The sequence below is a fragment of the Physeter macrocephalus genome, chromosome 7 (genome assembly GCF_002837175.3).
Source record: "Physeter macrocephalus isolate SW-GA chromosome 7, ASM283717v5, whole genome shotgun sequence".
Taxonomy (NCBI): domain Eukaryota; kingdom Metazoa; phylum Chordata; class Mammalia; order Artiodactyla; family Physeteridae; genus Physeter; species Physeter macrocephalus.
In genome coordinates, this window is record NC_041220.1 from 64,375,070 (window position 1) to 64,391,300 (window position 16,231).

Below are 16,231 nucleotides of genomic sequence, written 5' to 3' on the forward strand. Positions count from 1 at the left end.
GAGCGGCTGGGCCCGTGAGCCATGGCCGCTGAGCCTGCGCGTCTGGAGCCAGTGCTCCGCAACGGTGAGAGGCCCGCGTACCGCAAAATAAATAAATAAATAAATAAATAAAGATAGTTGAAAATAAGAATCTTATTTTAGTTGATGGGTTGTAGAGCCTTTTGGCAATAAGGAGCAAGCTAATATAGATTTTGGATTGTGCCATCAGGCATTAGGAAATAATTTCAAGTTCACGGGGTATAGAAATCCTTCCTAGATCATCATGGCTACAGATGGAGAGACTCCAACATATGCACAAGTTGGTTAGATGTACCCCAGTGTGTGGATAGCAAAGAATATTAGAAATAGCATGCAATCTAATCATTTTTTTTGCTATAAAACATTTTTTAATTTAAAAAAAGGTTATCTGTATTAATGTCTGACTACACCAGATTTTTCCTACTGAGTAAAGGAATATTACTCATACCTTCTTCTCCTCATCCTTGCAGACACATTCCATATTTGATATTTCCCAGAAATGTGCTCACAATTTTAAGGTATAGTCAAAATGAACCAAAGAACAACCTCTGAATGGACTGATTTAGGTTATTGTGGCTATCAGTTTAATATGGCTAATGAAGAAGCAATAGCATCAGTGTAGTAAGTGGTCTTGAGCAAGTTCTCTACAGATGGTCTTGCGTAACAAGGCGGTTGAATCATTGGAAAGAGTTTCGTATTTGAACTTTTCTAGCACCCCTTTTGTTTACTCACCTAAACTGCATACAAAAGATTATAAATGGGAATTAGTATTGGCTTGGGACTTGGATTTGGGTGGGGAGTGCAAAGAAGTGTCAGCCATATGGCAACAGGTTAAGAATTGAGCAACACTCTGGACAGTGAATGTGGCTGCAGGACCGATGGGATATATCATCAGGCTATGTAAATACAACTCCATATGCCTAATGGCAAGAATGTGTTAGCTTTTTTATTTGGCCAGGATTGAAGTAAGTCAGCATCTGCTAACATGTTTGCCTCCATTTTATCCCTGTAACCAAACTAATTCCCAGATTGCATTCCAATGAGAAACACAAAATGTGGGAGGACATAGGGTATCAATATCAAGTTGCTCATGGCCTCTTACCACAGGAGTGCAATTGACTCTTGCTCAGTCAAGTTAAACTGACAGTCAGTGAAAGTTTTGAATGGCTTCCATATCCAAAGTATGCACTGGATCAGGTGTTAGATATAATGAACATAATAATACATGGGGTATCCCCTCAAAGACCTTATTATATATTATACTGGGCATGTAGGATATAAATTGCAGCATTTCAATTGTAAGGAAACACTGATCTAACAACCTTAATGATCCAAAAAAGAAAAAGAGAAAAATAAGTTTCTGAGCAACCAAATAGATATTCCAAAGTTCAAGCACCAAAATTCAGGCCTTACAGGCTATTTACAAGGGTCAATTAACCTCTGTCCTAGTGGGGTAGGACCTACATGGTGAGAGTTGAAGAACCATGGAACCTCTGCCTCAGGTTCTGCTCTTCACTTGGTTTCCTATCTGAGATACCACTCAGGAATTAACCAACAGCAGTACTTCTAAAATGCCTTTGTTTCAAAGAAGTTTAGGTGTGGTTTTGTGGAGGAAATAGAGTGCTGAGGAAATTGGGAGCATGGGGTTGAGATAAAGGAGAGACTTCTAGATTTTGTGGAGTTATAGTTTACTTACTAAGATTGTTGATCTTTAACACCCACCTGAATTTGCCTACAAATTCAGAAATGATAGTTTTGGCATGGGGTGTCCATTAGAGAGAAGGCACACAGCGTAGAAGTGGGATGCCAGTGGGGGGCTTGGTGAACCTAAGTGAACAGTAATGCTGGGGTTCATCTAAGACATGCATTTGAGGTGTGCAGAGGGCTGTGGAATGGGAGAGAGGGTTTATCATGAGCCCTAGTGAGGGGTTGCAGAGGGAGATGAGTGCCACAAATACACTTTCTTACTTTTCAATTTAGCCCCAGGTAATACGTCTCTCTGTTTAGTGCATTCCCTTTTTTTTATGAATACTTCAACTTTCTCAATTTCCCTCAAATATTCAATTCCAAGCCATTCATTCTTAGCAATCCCTTCCTTACAGAGTACATAAAAGCCACAATCAGTAAAACCCTTGTCATTGGCTTCTAAATGCTCATCAGTGAAAATTTTCTTTCACCCTCAACCTTCTCCAGTTGCCCCCCTTCACATCCAGATTTCTTGGAAGAGTTATCTATACTGTAGTTATTTATTCCTCTCCTCCCATCTACTTTTCCAGCCACTCCAGTGTGGTTTTGGGGCTCATCATTCCATCAAACAGCTCTATTAAGGACGTTGGTAATGCTCTTGCAATAGATATTATTTCAATTCTTGTTTACTATCCCTGTCAGTAACATTTGTAACTCTTTAGTAAACATTCTCTTCCCTTACATTCCCTGGTATAACAACGCCTTGACTTGTTTCCTCTTCTCTGGCCACCTGTTATTTGATCTTTGATCTTTCCACTCCATAATGGGCCTCTCCTTGTCTCATGTTACTCTCTTCCCAGCCTATCTCAATCTTGTACTGCTTTATGACTCATAAATAATATTCCAAGCTTAGGCCTTGCCTCTGCCTTCTAGACTCCATAACTATCTTGCTTGACATCTCTCTTTTTTTTCAGTGTTCTTTTAATTTTTAATATTTTTTATTTATTGAGGTATAGTTGATTTACAATATTATACAAGTTTCAGGTGTACAACATAGTGATTCACAATTTTAAAAAATTGTACTCCATTTATAGTTACTATAAAATATTGACTATATTCCCTGTGCTGTACAATATGTCCTTATAGCTTATTTATTTTATTACATAGTAGTTTGTAACTCTTAATCCCTATCCCTATCTTGTCCCTCCTCTCTTCCCGCCACTGGTAACCATTAGTTTGTTCTCTATATCTGTCAGTTTCTTTTTTTGTTATATTCACTAGTTTGTTTTATTTTTTAGATTACACATATAAGTGATAGCATACAGTATTTGTCTTTCTTTGTCTGACTTATTTCACTAAGCATAATACCCTCCAGGTCTATCCATGTTGCTGCAAATGGCAAAATTTTTTTATGGCTGAGTAATATTACATTGTATATGTATACCATATCTTCTTTATTAATTCATCTGTTGATGGACTCTTAGGTTGCTTCCATATCTTGGCAATTGTAAATAATGCTGCTATGAACATTGGGGTGCATGTACCTTTTCACATTAGTGTTTTTTTTTTTTTATTGGATATACACACAGGAGTGGAATTGCTGGATCATGGTAGTTCTATTTTTAGTTTTTTGAAAAACTTCCATAGTGTTTTCCAGTAGCTGCACCCAACAATGTGTAGCCAACAATGTACAAGTATTCCCTTTTTTCCACATTCTTGCCAACATTTGTTTTTTGTGGTCTTTTTGATGACAGCTATTCTGACAGGTGTGAGGTAATATCTCATTGTGGTTTTGATTTGCATTTCCCTGATGATTGGTGATGTTGAGCATCTTTTCATGTGCCTATTGCCCATCTGTATGTATTCTTTGGAAAAATGTCTATTCAGATATTCTGCCCATTTTTTAATTGGGTTTTTTTTTATATTGAGTTGTATGAGCTATTTATATACTTTGGATATTAATCCCTCATTGGTCATATCATTTGCAAGTATTTTCTCCCACTCAGTAGGTTGTCTTTTTGTTTTGTTGATAGTTTCCTTTGCTGTGCAAAAGCTTTTAAGCTTAATTAGTCCCCATTTCTTTATCTTTGCTTCTGTTTTCTTTGCCTTAGGAGACAGATTCAAAAAAATATTGCTAAAATTCATGTCAAAGGGTGTTCTGCTTATGTTTTCCTCTAAGAGTTTTATAGTATCTGGTCTTACATTTAGGTTTTAATCAATTTAGATTTTATTTTTGTATATGGTGTTAGATGATGTTCTTATTTCATTCTTTTACATGCAGCTGTTCAGTTTTCCCAATATCACTTATTGAAGAGACTGTCTTTTCTCCACTGTATATTCTTGCCTCCTTTGTCATAGATTAATTGACCATGAGTGCATGGGTTTATTCCTGGGCTCTCTACTCTGTTTCATTGATCTGTGTGTCTGTTTTTGTGCCAGTACCATAATGTTTTGATTACTGTAGCTTTGTAGTATAGTCTGAAGTCTAAGAGTGTGATTCCTCCAGCTCTGTTCTTCTTTCTCAAGATTGTTTTGGCTATTCGGGGTCTTTTGTGGTTCCATACGAATTTTAAAATTATTTGTTCTAGTTTTGTGGAAAATGCCATTGGTATTTTGGTAAGGATTGCATTGTCTGTAGATTGCGTTGAGTAGTATGATCATTTTAACAATATTAATTCTTCCAATCCATGAACATGGTATATCTTTCCGTCTGTTTGTGTCATCTTCAATTTCTTTCATCAGTGTCTTATAGTTTTCCAAGCACAGGTCTTTCACCTCCTTAGGTAAGTTTATTCCTAGGTATTTTATTCTTTTTGATGCAGTTGTAAATGTGATTGTTTCCTTAATTTCTGTTTCTGATAGTTCATTGTTAGTGTATAGAAATGCAACAGATTTCGGTATATTAATCTTGTATTCTGCAACTTTACCAAATTGATTGTTGAGCTCTAGTAGTTTTTTTGGTAGCATTTTAAGGATTTTCTATGTATAATATCCTGTTGTCTGCAAACTGTGACAGCTTTACTTCTTACTTTCCAGTTTGGATTCCTTATATTTCTTTTTCTTGTCTTTGACATCTCTTCGTAGATGTCTCAAACATGCCTGAAATTAAACATGTCCAAATCATACTAGTGATATTCCTACATAGCTCTGGTCTTTGTCCAGTGCTCCTTAGACCTGTGAGTCATGCCACAAACATTGAATTGTACAAGGCAGAAAGCTAGAAATCATCATGACACCTCTAATTTTCTTACCAACCATTTTCAATCCATCCAGTCCTGCTGATTTTTTCTCCTTGGAGTTTTGTGCTAGAGAGAACCACTCCCCACCCCTGGCCCACCTCTCTTTTCTGCCTATCCCTGGCTTTATCCTGTACTATGAAGGGGCGTTATTTATGTGCATATGGAAATTCCACTTATTATATCTCAGCTTATTATATACCACCTTCAAAAGCTGCCTCTTGGCCACTTCTCAGACCTAGGAGTAAATACATCAGTAATATGGTCTGCCCATGGAAAGATATACTCATGTAAGGGAACTCTCTGGCCCTAGAAGAGGTTCAGAGCTGTTTGGACTGGGAGTTCCAGTGTTAGGGTGCCTGAATCATGGTCTAGAAGAGGAGGAAGACATACCCTCGGTTTTGTGAGCAGAGCAGAGCTGGAAGCAGAACATAGCTGGGGCAGAATATAGCTGGAAGAAGCTGGAGGAGGCCTTCTAAAGCATGGATTTTATAGAAGGGGGTCTCTTTTTTGGGTCCAAGACCAGTACCACTCCTAAATATCTCTTCAATCTGTCCGTTTCTCTCCATTTCTATACCACTGATATAGGTCAAGATCTCACCATCTGTTGCTGGGACTATTGCATTAATCCCCTGACTAGTCTTCCTGGATATACTCTTGCCTTATCTAGTCTCTTCCCTACACTGCAACCAGAGTAATTTTCTGAAACATAAATCAGATTATATCATTGGGCTAATAAAATCATTCAACTTCTCGTTGCTTTTAGAATGAAAACCAAATATACTACTGTAGCTAAGATGACATACAAACCATCTACTCTCATATCTCATCTCACATTGTGCTTCCCCTCAACTCTAGCCTTTCTCAGTTTCTTTCATGCTCTTTTTTTTCTCAAGCATTTGCATATTTTGTCCCCTGTGCCTGGAAGGCTATTTTCTTTCATCTTTCTTTATGCCCATTTAAAAAATTCTCAGTTTAAAACTCAGTTTAAAACCCTGGGAAAGCCCTCTCAGACTTCCAGGCACATGGTATTATTAAATAAATATGGCTTGAATCAAGAACACTGTTTTATCACTAAATATTTGGGTGGTCTACTGACTTTGTCAGTCATCTTAGATGAACTATTTCCCCATAGAAATTTTGTAGCTTTCTACCAGAACAATACATTTCTTTGGGGTTTATAATATTAAAATGACCAATCTCATCCTTAGCTTTGCCTGCAAATCCAAATAATTGAAAATTCTGCTTTTTTTTTTCTGATTGCCAGCCTGCCTTTCTTTTCTTTCTTACTCCTACAGGAAATTTCATTGTCTTTTAAATTCAGGTCTAACTCTTTGCTTTCTGCATTTTGGTATTTTATCAAACATCTAGAAATTACACATATTCTTACCCTCCTTACTTCCCTCAGCCCTCTACCTACTCATTCCATTTCTTCAGGCAAAGTTCCTTCATAGACAAAAATGAACCCAGAGGATGCAAATTTGAAGCTTTACAGTCTGTTGAGTTGCATAGTTACCTGAAGAGGTTAGAGCCCACACATCTTATTTATGGACAAGATTGCTCTTGAATTTAGAGCTTCTCCTCTGATACTTCTTCATCACCTCAGGAGTACTTTGTGTTCTACATGCACAGCACTTTACAATGTTGCAGTGTAATTATCTTTCTATGGTTCTATCTTCCCTATTAAACTGTGGGCTTCAAGACCTAGGGAGGTCTTCAAGAACTTCAAAGTCAGGGACTGTATCTTATTAATCTTTTGTATCCTCATAGCCTAGGAAATGCGTGGCCTTTAGTGAGCATTCAATGCATTTTGAGCATTTAGTGAGCATTTGATACATTTCTTTCACATGAATGAAAGACTAGGTGATACTGCTTAAAATAATATGTAATAAAATAAGTCTGAAACATTATATTCAGAATTGTGCCCTGTCAGCAAGAACACTGGTGTTCCTAAATAAATAATGGGTTTGTTGATGCTAGGACAATGTTTGCTTTTAGATACCATGCTTCTCCATGTGCAATTTTTGCCAATTTTCCATGTAATAACAAAGAGAAATTTGAACTCATCAATAACAGCATTTGCCTTCAAGACATTAAATGCTGAGAGGCCAATTTATATAATTTTAATGAATGAATGAATATCTAATGTAAATATAAAAATTAAAATTGAAATAGTAATTGTATATATTTCATCTAATAATTTAAGCTACACGTATTAAATATACTGCATATCTCACAACTGTGAATCAAAAGTATTTTGGAAAGAAATTGCCATGGTCAACATCATATGTTACTGAAATTACTTCTTTATGCTATTTGAATGCATATTTTTATAGCAACATATTATTATCAAATAGCTATTTTTGCAGACAGAAACTTCAAACCTATAAATACTATTCTAATAAAAGAATTTTGTTCTTTTCAATGTCTACATCACGAAAAACTAATTTTGAACAATTCATTGCTTATATGTGCAATAATTATATTTAAAATCATTTAAAAATATTTACATTGTATAGTTTATTATAATTAGGCTAGAGATGAATTTCTCTTTAAAAAAGATTAGGCCAATTATTTATTTGATATATTTCTTAAAAGTTACAAGTTTTGTTTTTTTGTTGTTTTGTTTTTTTTGCGGTATGCAGCCTCCCACTGTTGCAGCCTCTCCCGTTGCGGAGCACAGGCTCCAGACGCGCAGGCTCAGCGGACATGGCTCACGGGCCTAGCTGCTCCGCGGCATGTGTGATCTTCCCGGACCGGGGCACGAACCCGTGTCGCCTGCATCGGCAGGCGGACCCTCAACCACTGCTCCACCAGGGAAGCCCTACAAGTTATTTTGGATCAAATAATTCATTTCTTGATGTTAACTCATATATAGATGCTTAAAAAGGTGACGAGAATTTCAAGACTTAAATTTCATGGCTCATTTGGGTGGCCAGCCAGAGAAGTTTCAGCTAAAGTCCAGCACTGTAAGATTACAAAACATTTGATTAATTTTAAGCTTTAGAAGACATGAAGGAGAAAACAATTTTTTTTTTTTTTTTTTTTTTTTGCTGTACGCGGGCCTCTCACTGTTGTGGCCTCTCCCTTTGCGGAGCACAGGCTCCGGACGCGCAGGCTCAGCGGCCATGGCTCACGAGCCCAGCCGCTCCGCAGCATGTGGGATCTTCCTGGACCGGGGCACGAACCCGTGTCCCCTGCATCGGCAGGCGGATTCTCAACCACTGCGCCACCAGGGAAGCCCATCAATTTTTATCCTTTAATGAAAACTTCCTAAATTTGATCCACTGACGTTTTAACATAAGAATATTTTAGCTATACAACCTTTGTTGTTTTACAAGAGGTTAAAAATAGTTCCATTTTGTACCTTTAAACTAATCTCCTTTTTAGGTAGTAAGTCTCTTGAATTATATTTGAAAAAAATATATAGAATATGAAGAGACTAAGCACTATTAAACTCTCAGCAGTGTATTAATTTCTGTTTGATGTCCATCTGTAGCTACAATTATGAGATACGAGTTACTAGTATTAATTTCAATTTCTATGTTTATAGACTATTTGTTGTTAACTTTACAAAGAATGAATAAACATGGATTTCAGGCATTAGCTATATTTTTCTTGGATTGGAAAAATGATAGAAAGATATGAGAAAGTGTCATTTTATTTCCATAATTTAGACAAGTTAAATGATCTTTTCATTTCTTAAAAATGTTAACCTGAATTGGATAGAGAGTAATGCCTGATGAGCCACTGGGCAGCTTAGCAATGGACCAGTTCTCAGATTTGTGTCCCAATTTCCTAACTTGTTATATTCATTCTAACAGTCAGACCCTTTTCTCATGCTATGACTGTTTCATTGGGAATATGAAATCACAGAATGTTCAAGGTAGAAGGATCCTTAAAGATGATTTAATTCAACTTGACCCATATAGCATAAAGATATAACTAGATCTGCATGTTCAAGTTTGGAGCTAGAAATTGACACTGAGCTGAATTAAACTGCATAGTAAAGAGTTGAGAAGTTTGAACTAAATGGTTAGGAAATCTGAGAGAAGGTACATGTAATTTCTAGAGGCCCAGAGTAACATGAGGAAAGGTGGAAAAGGGACCCTCCTGCCATGGGAGCTTTGGAGAGAGAAGGACTTAAGAGATGGGACAAGCCAACAATGGTGATCTAGTGTGGTTTTCATAATGTGAACTTTCTTTTCTTTGTTTCCTATGAAATTTTCAGCAAAGAATTTTCTCACTAATGCAACTGTTTATGGAGGGACATGAGGGGACAATTGATATTTGGATTACATTACAATTTTTTGTTTGCATTAGATGCCTATATAAGTTCATACAGTTTGGACAATTTATTTTCTTATTTATTAATGGGAAATATATCTTCACAAGTGAACAAGAAATTAAATTGCTTACCATGTTTCAGTTAGTTAGTTTGATGCTTAATGGTCTTTTACTTTTCTACTCTTCGTATATTTTAGAAAGCAGTCCAGAGCCTTCATGATAGGTAGGATCTACCCTACCTCTCCACACATATGTCCATAGTATAGTAGGAAAAATGCTAAGAAGAGATTTTTTTTGTTCTTGAATTTCTCTCCAAAAAGATCCACATTTCCCTTATTTTGGAATGACTTTGGGTTAAGTGTTTCTAGAAAGTCTCTATTAAAATACTGAGGCTATTATCCGACATTGTTGTCACATTTTAATGCATATGTTTCACTTTTTTTCTAAGAGAAGACAACACAGAAGTAATAATCTATCACAGAAGGAGATGGCATAAGGCCTGGACCAAGAAGATGGACAGTTGGAAGGAAAGCTGGTTGGATGACTTGGTGAGAAACTTCAGGAATTCAGAGTGTGGTAGGAGGGTGTAGGTTTAAGGTTATGATTAGCAGGGCAGGGAAGTAGGGGACTGGTCTCAAGAGAGATTTCATTTGCTTCAAAACTGTGCCTTTTCTATCCTGTCAAAATGAATGCAAAAATAAAGGACAAAAGGGATAAAGGCTCAGGTTTAATTCCCAGTTATATTTCAACTGAGGTATTCTTTTTCTCTTCTAAATGATCAGTACATTATTAATCTTTGCATATGAAGTAATCATCTTAACCACTCTCTCTTTAAACTTTTTCCATAAAAAGAAACTAGAATCTGTAAGACCTATTTTTAACTCTTGGTTTAAATATTTGCATTTACTCCCATGCCAGACTTCTTTGATGACTAACTAAATATGACTTAAAAGCTTGAAGAGCAGAATATTTAGAAATAACCAACAATTATGTAGTTTCATTTTTCTTTCAGTTTATAATGTACATGCAGAATTAATCGAAGAAAACTGTAGGTATCCTTACTTTGGGAACCCACAAGATGCAAATATTCAAGGGATACTTATTAATTAAGATAAATTTTAAACAGATAGTGTTAAGAATTAAATATTTTAATGTCTCAACCATCTGCTAGTCTTTAAAAAGGATACACATATGGAAAATGCATTATTGATACTCTTAGTAAGATTCTTTGAGGTGTTTCAGTTTCATATTTGAAAATTATGCAATCTTCATTAAATATAAGAATATCAATTTTAGGTTTCTAGAATCATAATGAATTTGATTTTCTTTTGGTTTTCTATATTACTATTGTAGTACAGTATAATATTAGAGTGCAAAGTAGGTGGAAAAACTAATATTATTCTCTTCATTTGTTAAATAAAAAAATATGCACAAAGTATATGTGTGAATGCTAAAGGCCTGATTTTGTGAATTAGTCATACAATTAAGTCCAATGATAAGGACTGTGTGTTTGATCAAGCCTTCCCAGAAGACTCATTTTAAGGAAAAGGCCGGGTTGAATACTGACTTCAAATAAAAGTGCCTACTTTTTCTTGGAGGCTAAAAGAAAAGTTGACTTCATTTACCCAAAAAGGAATTATTTTTTTATTTAAAAAGTCAACATAGTTTCCTTCTTTCTTTTACAGTGTACAATTTCAGGTTTCAAAGAAATGGTTTTCAACAATGGAAATAATTCCATAGGCAGATATTCATTTACTTCTGTTCAGCTATGGCTGGAAAGACAAGTCTGGCTCACTTATTCGGACCCCCTTGAGCCATTAAAAAAACTCTTATCAGCAGCTCTAGCTAGCTAGCTATCATCTGTATGTATATTACCTATCTCTGTCACCTATCTAAATATCTATCACCTGTTTTTCTATTATCTCCTCTTCTGTGCTTGATTATTTAATTAGTACCCTGAAAATGAAATAAAATAAAATAAGATCATAGAAAGTGTATTTCTTTCACCATATGACTGAATAGGAAAAATAATTCTTCTCTTGAGTATTTACTAGTCTCTGAGTCTATATGTGCCATAGGGCAAAATGACTGACAGTTTTAATTGACTCAGTTATTTAATTAAATGAAATGACTGGCTTGGTACTAATTATTGTTCTGTAGTATCAGAGAGGGTCAATTTTCCCACTGATTGAAATGCATAGTTCATCTTTCAGAGCAAAAGGGCAGAGAGAGAATAATCATTCAGGGGTAGAGATCAGAATCTTGGGTGGGGAGAGTAAGAAAGGAAGTTTGAAAAAACATTTTTAAAAAATTATCTTTGTTTTGCTTTGTTTTTAGACATGAAGTTAAATTCATTTTGAAATTTAAAATAACATTTAAAAAGAGCATGTGACTTCTCTTTTTATTAAAAGAGAGAAAGAAAAAAAGCGTGAAATAGGGATGGAAAGAATATGATACCTGGTAAAGAAGATCTAGTATTCTTATAACCACTAAAGGTGTAATCAGGCTCAGCCTGTCCTGTGTATATTATGATGGCAAAGATCATCATTACTGCCATTGTGTCCATTTTCTTCCCCATGTCTATTTCATGAGAGATACCCACATTGCCTCTAAGTACTTAGCTCTAGGGCCTGAACCACACGTGGGCCAGAGCTGAGATGAAAATGTAGGACTTTTGAATACCCATTTCAGTTATTATTGTTGCTATGGCTTTTCCTTAGTTCTCAAATGTGTGTGTGTATGTATACATTTTTCATTATTTATCAATAAAAGTACAGTTTGAATTAGTAATAGATACAATTCAGAGCTTAGCTCTTTTAGTATATGTTATTTCCATGCTAAGTTATTGGTTTGGTTAAATTTTTGCAAGTACTGAAAACTCAAATGGTAAATCACAGAGAACATGGTAATCGTACAAATTGTTTAAACTCTTATGTAAAATTTGATAAGGTGTTTTACATAACTAATGAATTGACAAGGTCTTGTGGAGAAAACAGTTCCAGATCGCAAACATGTGCAACAGATTTAGTCAAACAATTTTTTTGGCAAGAATAATATGACTTTTGTAATCAGTTGTGAGCCAATGAAATACAAAGATGAGTCTAGTTAATAATCTACAGTTATTGGCTAAAGAAGTATATTAGTGCTGATCTCCCTCTATTCATCCTACCTTTTCTCTTCTATCAACCCCACAAGGCTTTGGCACAATGAAGTGGGTGACTTCTATTTCCCTTATCTTTCTCTTCAGCTCTGCGTATTCCAGGGGTGTGTTTCGTCGAGATACACGTAAGAATTCTATTTTTCTACTGTTCAACTTTTATTTTATTTTCCTAGTAAAAGAAGGTTTCAGTAAACCTTGAATCTTTAATGAAATAAGTTTTCCTTTAGCATTTATTTTCTAGACTGTTATATTTTGTATTTGTGAACCGTTAAGAAGTTATCTTATATTTCTAACATCCTAGGTGAAACAAATAGTGAGAATTGTTTAGTAACTGTTATTTGCTATTGCACATGAGGGAACTTAGGCAGAGTGAATTAAACTTCACAGAATATAATTGAAGATAGAATTCAAAACTCCAGATTCCCAAAGGTCTATCCACTGTACCTTAATTTATATAAAAAAATATAATACCTGTGTTTTTAATCTTATAAATAGAACTTGTATTTATATTTTTCATTTCAGAATGTCCTCTCAGTGGCTGTTAATAGACACTGCAAAGGCATTAGATCTTATCCAGGTTTGAATATAAAGCTATAAATATTTAATGATTTTTCAAATAGTATCATTTGAGATTAAATAACTCTTCTGCTTAAATGCAGAAGAAATAGTTCACCATCATCCTAAGATTTTCTGTTGGGAGTCAGAGCTCAATATCTTGGAGCAAATGAATACCTAAGTCAAATGGAGAGAAACATAAAAAATTATATCTTAACCAGTTGTTTCTTTAGAATTTAAAGCAAATCTTTTTTTCCCCCCCAGACAAGAGTGAGATTGCTCATCGGTTTAATGATTTGGGAGAAGAAAATTTCAAAGGCCTGTAAGTTAAAATATTTAAGAATGAAAATTTAACGTTTCTAATAGTATTGGTTATAATTTTGAAATCCTTATATTCCACTGTCATCAAAGATTCTAGAACAGTACTGTCCAATAGGATTTTCTGCATTGATGCAAATATTCTATATCAGTTTAGTCCAATATAGTTGCCACATGTGGCTATTGAGTACTTTAAATATGACAAGCGCAGCTGTGGATAAAAAATTTAAACAGTATTTAATTTTAATTTATTTAAATATATATTGTCACTTATGGCTAATGGCAACTGTTTGGACAGTGTAGCCCTGGAACTCTTATATAACCTGCATGGTGGAAAGTTCCTTTCACAACTTGCTTACTAAATTCTTTTACCTAGCAAATAGTTCTGTGGTTTCTTGAGATGATTTTAATATTTTTTAATCTAGTAAAAGTAGAGAAAATAGTTTATTTTTCAAGGTCTATCTCATTCTACAGCATGATTAAATAAGATATGTGTGTGTTTTTTGTTTTTTGTTTTAAATAGTCAAAAGGCCTATGTAATGCCCCAGTCTTAACAATTAGGTCTATTTAGAATACATTTTGCTTGCTTGCTCTATGTGTATGCATCTACTGACATGCACACACATATTTTTATACGTGGTGGAAATATAATCATCTTTGCTTAGAAAGCCACACATACCTGGTTAGGCCTCAGATAATAGCTGATGTGAACAGGCTTTCTGGATAATAGTAAGAAAGATGTGTAAAATATAGAACATATACAGACACACTATTTGTTTTCTAGCATAGCAACCTACTGTATATTAAAATTTTATTATGCTACATTTTTCTATGTCCTTCGTTTCAGGGTGCTGATTGCCTTTTCTCAGTATCTTCAGCAGAGCCCATTTGATGAGCATGTAAAATTAATGAATGATGTGACTGAGTTTGCAAAAACATGCGCTGCTGATGAGTCAGCTGCAAATTGTGACAAGTCACTTGTAAGTATATTCTGATTTTGAATAGTATTTCTTCTTCCTTTACGTAATCTTGAATGTTTAAAAAGAAAACAAATACCACTTTAGTTTTCTCAATTATTACTAAATGACCATATTTGTAAGCAATGCTCAAAAGTGGGTATAGCCACTGTTTCTTCAATGATAGATATATTCTAGTATACCCACAATTTTAAAAACATTTCTTTGTTAAAACCACACACAAGAATCATAGTGTTTTTAAATGAAAATTTTTTATCTGTAAAAGTTTCTTTTTAAAATTTGAAGTTAGATTTCTTTTCATAGAGGCTAATAATGATAGTATAGTTTTTATCTTCAGAAAGTACTCACCTGATCTCAGTGCTAACTTTGTTACCCAGGTAAAATAATAGTACAGCTATGTATTCCTCACTTTAGGGATATTCATATTTTTACATACAATAAAATATCAGAACTTTGAACTTGTGATATTTTCAGATAGGTCTTTAATATAAGGATAGCTTTATGTTTCTCTCACCACTTAATCTATATATACCTTTCTGGGGACAAGGCAGTTTCTTATTTATCACTAAAGCCTTTCTTCTTATTATTTTTCTCTATATGTACTTCTGCCTCAAGGCAGAATCAGTTCTTTAGCTACACACAATAATATTGCTCTAAATATGAATTTTTTAAATGTGTCTTTTTAAAAAAATTAATAAATTCTGTCTTGAGCAGCATATTTTCCCTAAAGTTATAATTACTTTCATAATAAAAATTAATGGGGACAGAAAGGATTCATTTAATGGAATATGCATTGAGGCAAATATTTCTAGAACAAAAAAATCTATATTTTAATACAATAGCAACTAATGCATGGTAGATTATGTTACTCCTCAGTTTTGAATGGTATCTACTCAAAAGTTGATCCTCTCAAAAAGGAGCAGATCAAATGAGAAACTATATGAACACTTCCCTCCCTAATGTGAATTCACTTGCTACTTAGAGGATATTTTTCTTTGAGTTTTTATTATAATGATTGTTCTCCTAGCCTTTAGCCTCAGGTGGAAATGGGAGTTATGCTCATTCATTAAAGTCATTGTCTTTTTGCCCTTCTGTTTTATCCACTGTAAGTGATAGTGTGACAGTTAATTCTTATGGAAATCACACATAGATGGTCAAATCAAGGGAAGCTCTCTAAATCTGAGAAAAATGTGGATTTTTATATGATTTACTAACCAAGGCTTACCAAGATATTAATTCCTTTTACTGTTCTTTGTGTATAAGGAAAACAAAATTCTGCCCAGCAATTTGACATCTGCTCTCTTTCACTTAGCACACTCTCTTTGGAGATAAACTGTGTACAGTTGCATCCCTTCGTGAAACCTATGGTGAAATGGCCGACTGCTGTGAGAAACAAGAGCCTGAGAGACATGAATGCTTCCTGAAATACAAAGATGATAATCCAGACCTCCCTAAGTTGAAACCAGACCCTGATAGTCTGTGTGCTGAGTTTAAGGAAAACGAACAGAAGTTTTGGGGAAAGTAAGTAATCAGATTTTTAAGCTTCAAAATTAAAAGTTATGGAATAGGTCAAGACTCATTATAACAATTGCTATTATGAAAAATATTATAACATTAAGACTTGAAGCTTCTGTTCTAATGACAATTTTCAAAGAAATAATATATGATACTACAAAATTCTACACGATGAAAAAGTCGATCAAAGATCTTTTGGAGTTCATCAAAACAGGATATGATCTGTATGAAAATATTTGAAGTTGACATGTATTAAAGTATTATAAAGATATATATATTTAGTATACTCAGAACTTATTTCATTCTAGTCAATAACATATCACTGATATTTAACTAATTTATGCATGTGTGTATATTTATATGTATATATATGTATGAGTTTAACATTTTCACTGACTCAAAGAGTGACAAAGTCAAGTTCATTATGTGCAAATTGAGCTTAACTGGTAAATTAGATGTCTTTAGATTTTGGAGGTTCT

At 34.5% G+C, this 16,231-nt stretch overlaps 1 protein-coding gene across 6 annotated transcripts in view; it reads left to right on the top strand.

The window, feature by feature from the left end:
• Positions 1-16,231, top strand: part of ALB (albumin) — a 129,315-nt gene that overhangs the window by 100,333 nt on the left and 12,751 nt on the right. For 5 of the 6 annotated variants that reach the window (XM_028491902.1, XM_007126251.3, XM_028491903.1 and 2 more), the window contains 5 exons: positions 9,676-9,775; positions 12,475-12,512; positions 13,207-13,264; positions 14,108-14,240; positions 15,550-15,758. In XM_028491902.1, the coding sequence (XP_028347703.1) occupies positions 9,768-9,775; positions 12,475-12,512; positions 13,207-13,264; positions 14,108-14,240; positions 15,550-15,758 (446 nt within the window). In that variant the 5' untranslated portion in view covers positions 9,676-9,767. Of the gene's footprint in view, positions 1-9,675; positions 9,776-12,433; positions 12,513-13,206; positions 13,265-14,107; positions 14,241-15,549; positions 15,759-16,231 lie in introns of those variants that run through there. The other variant, XM_024115396.1, reaches the window with a different exon arrangement.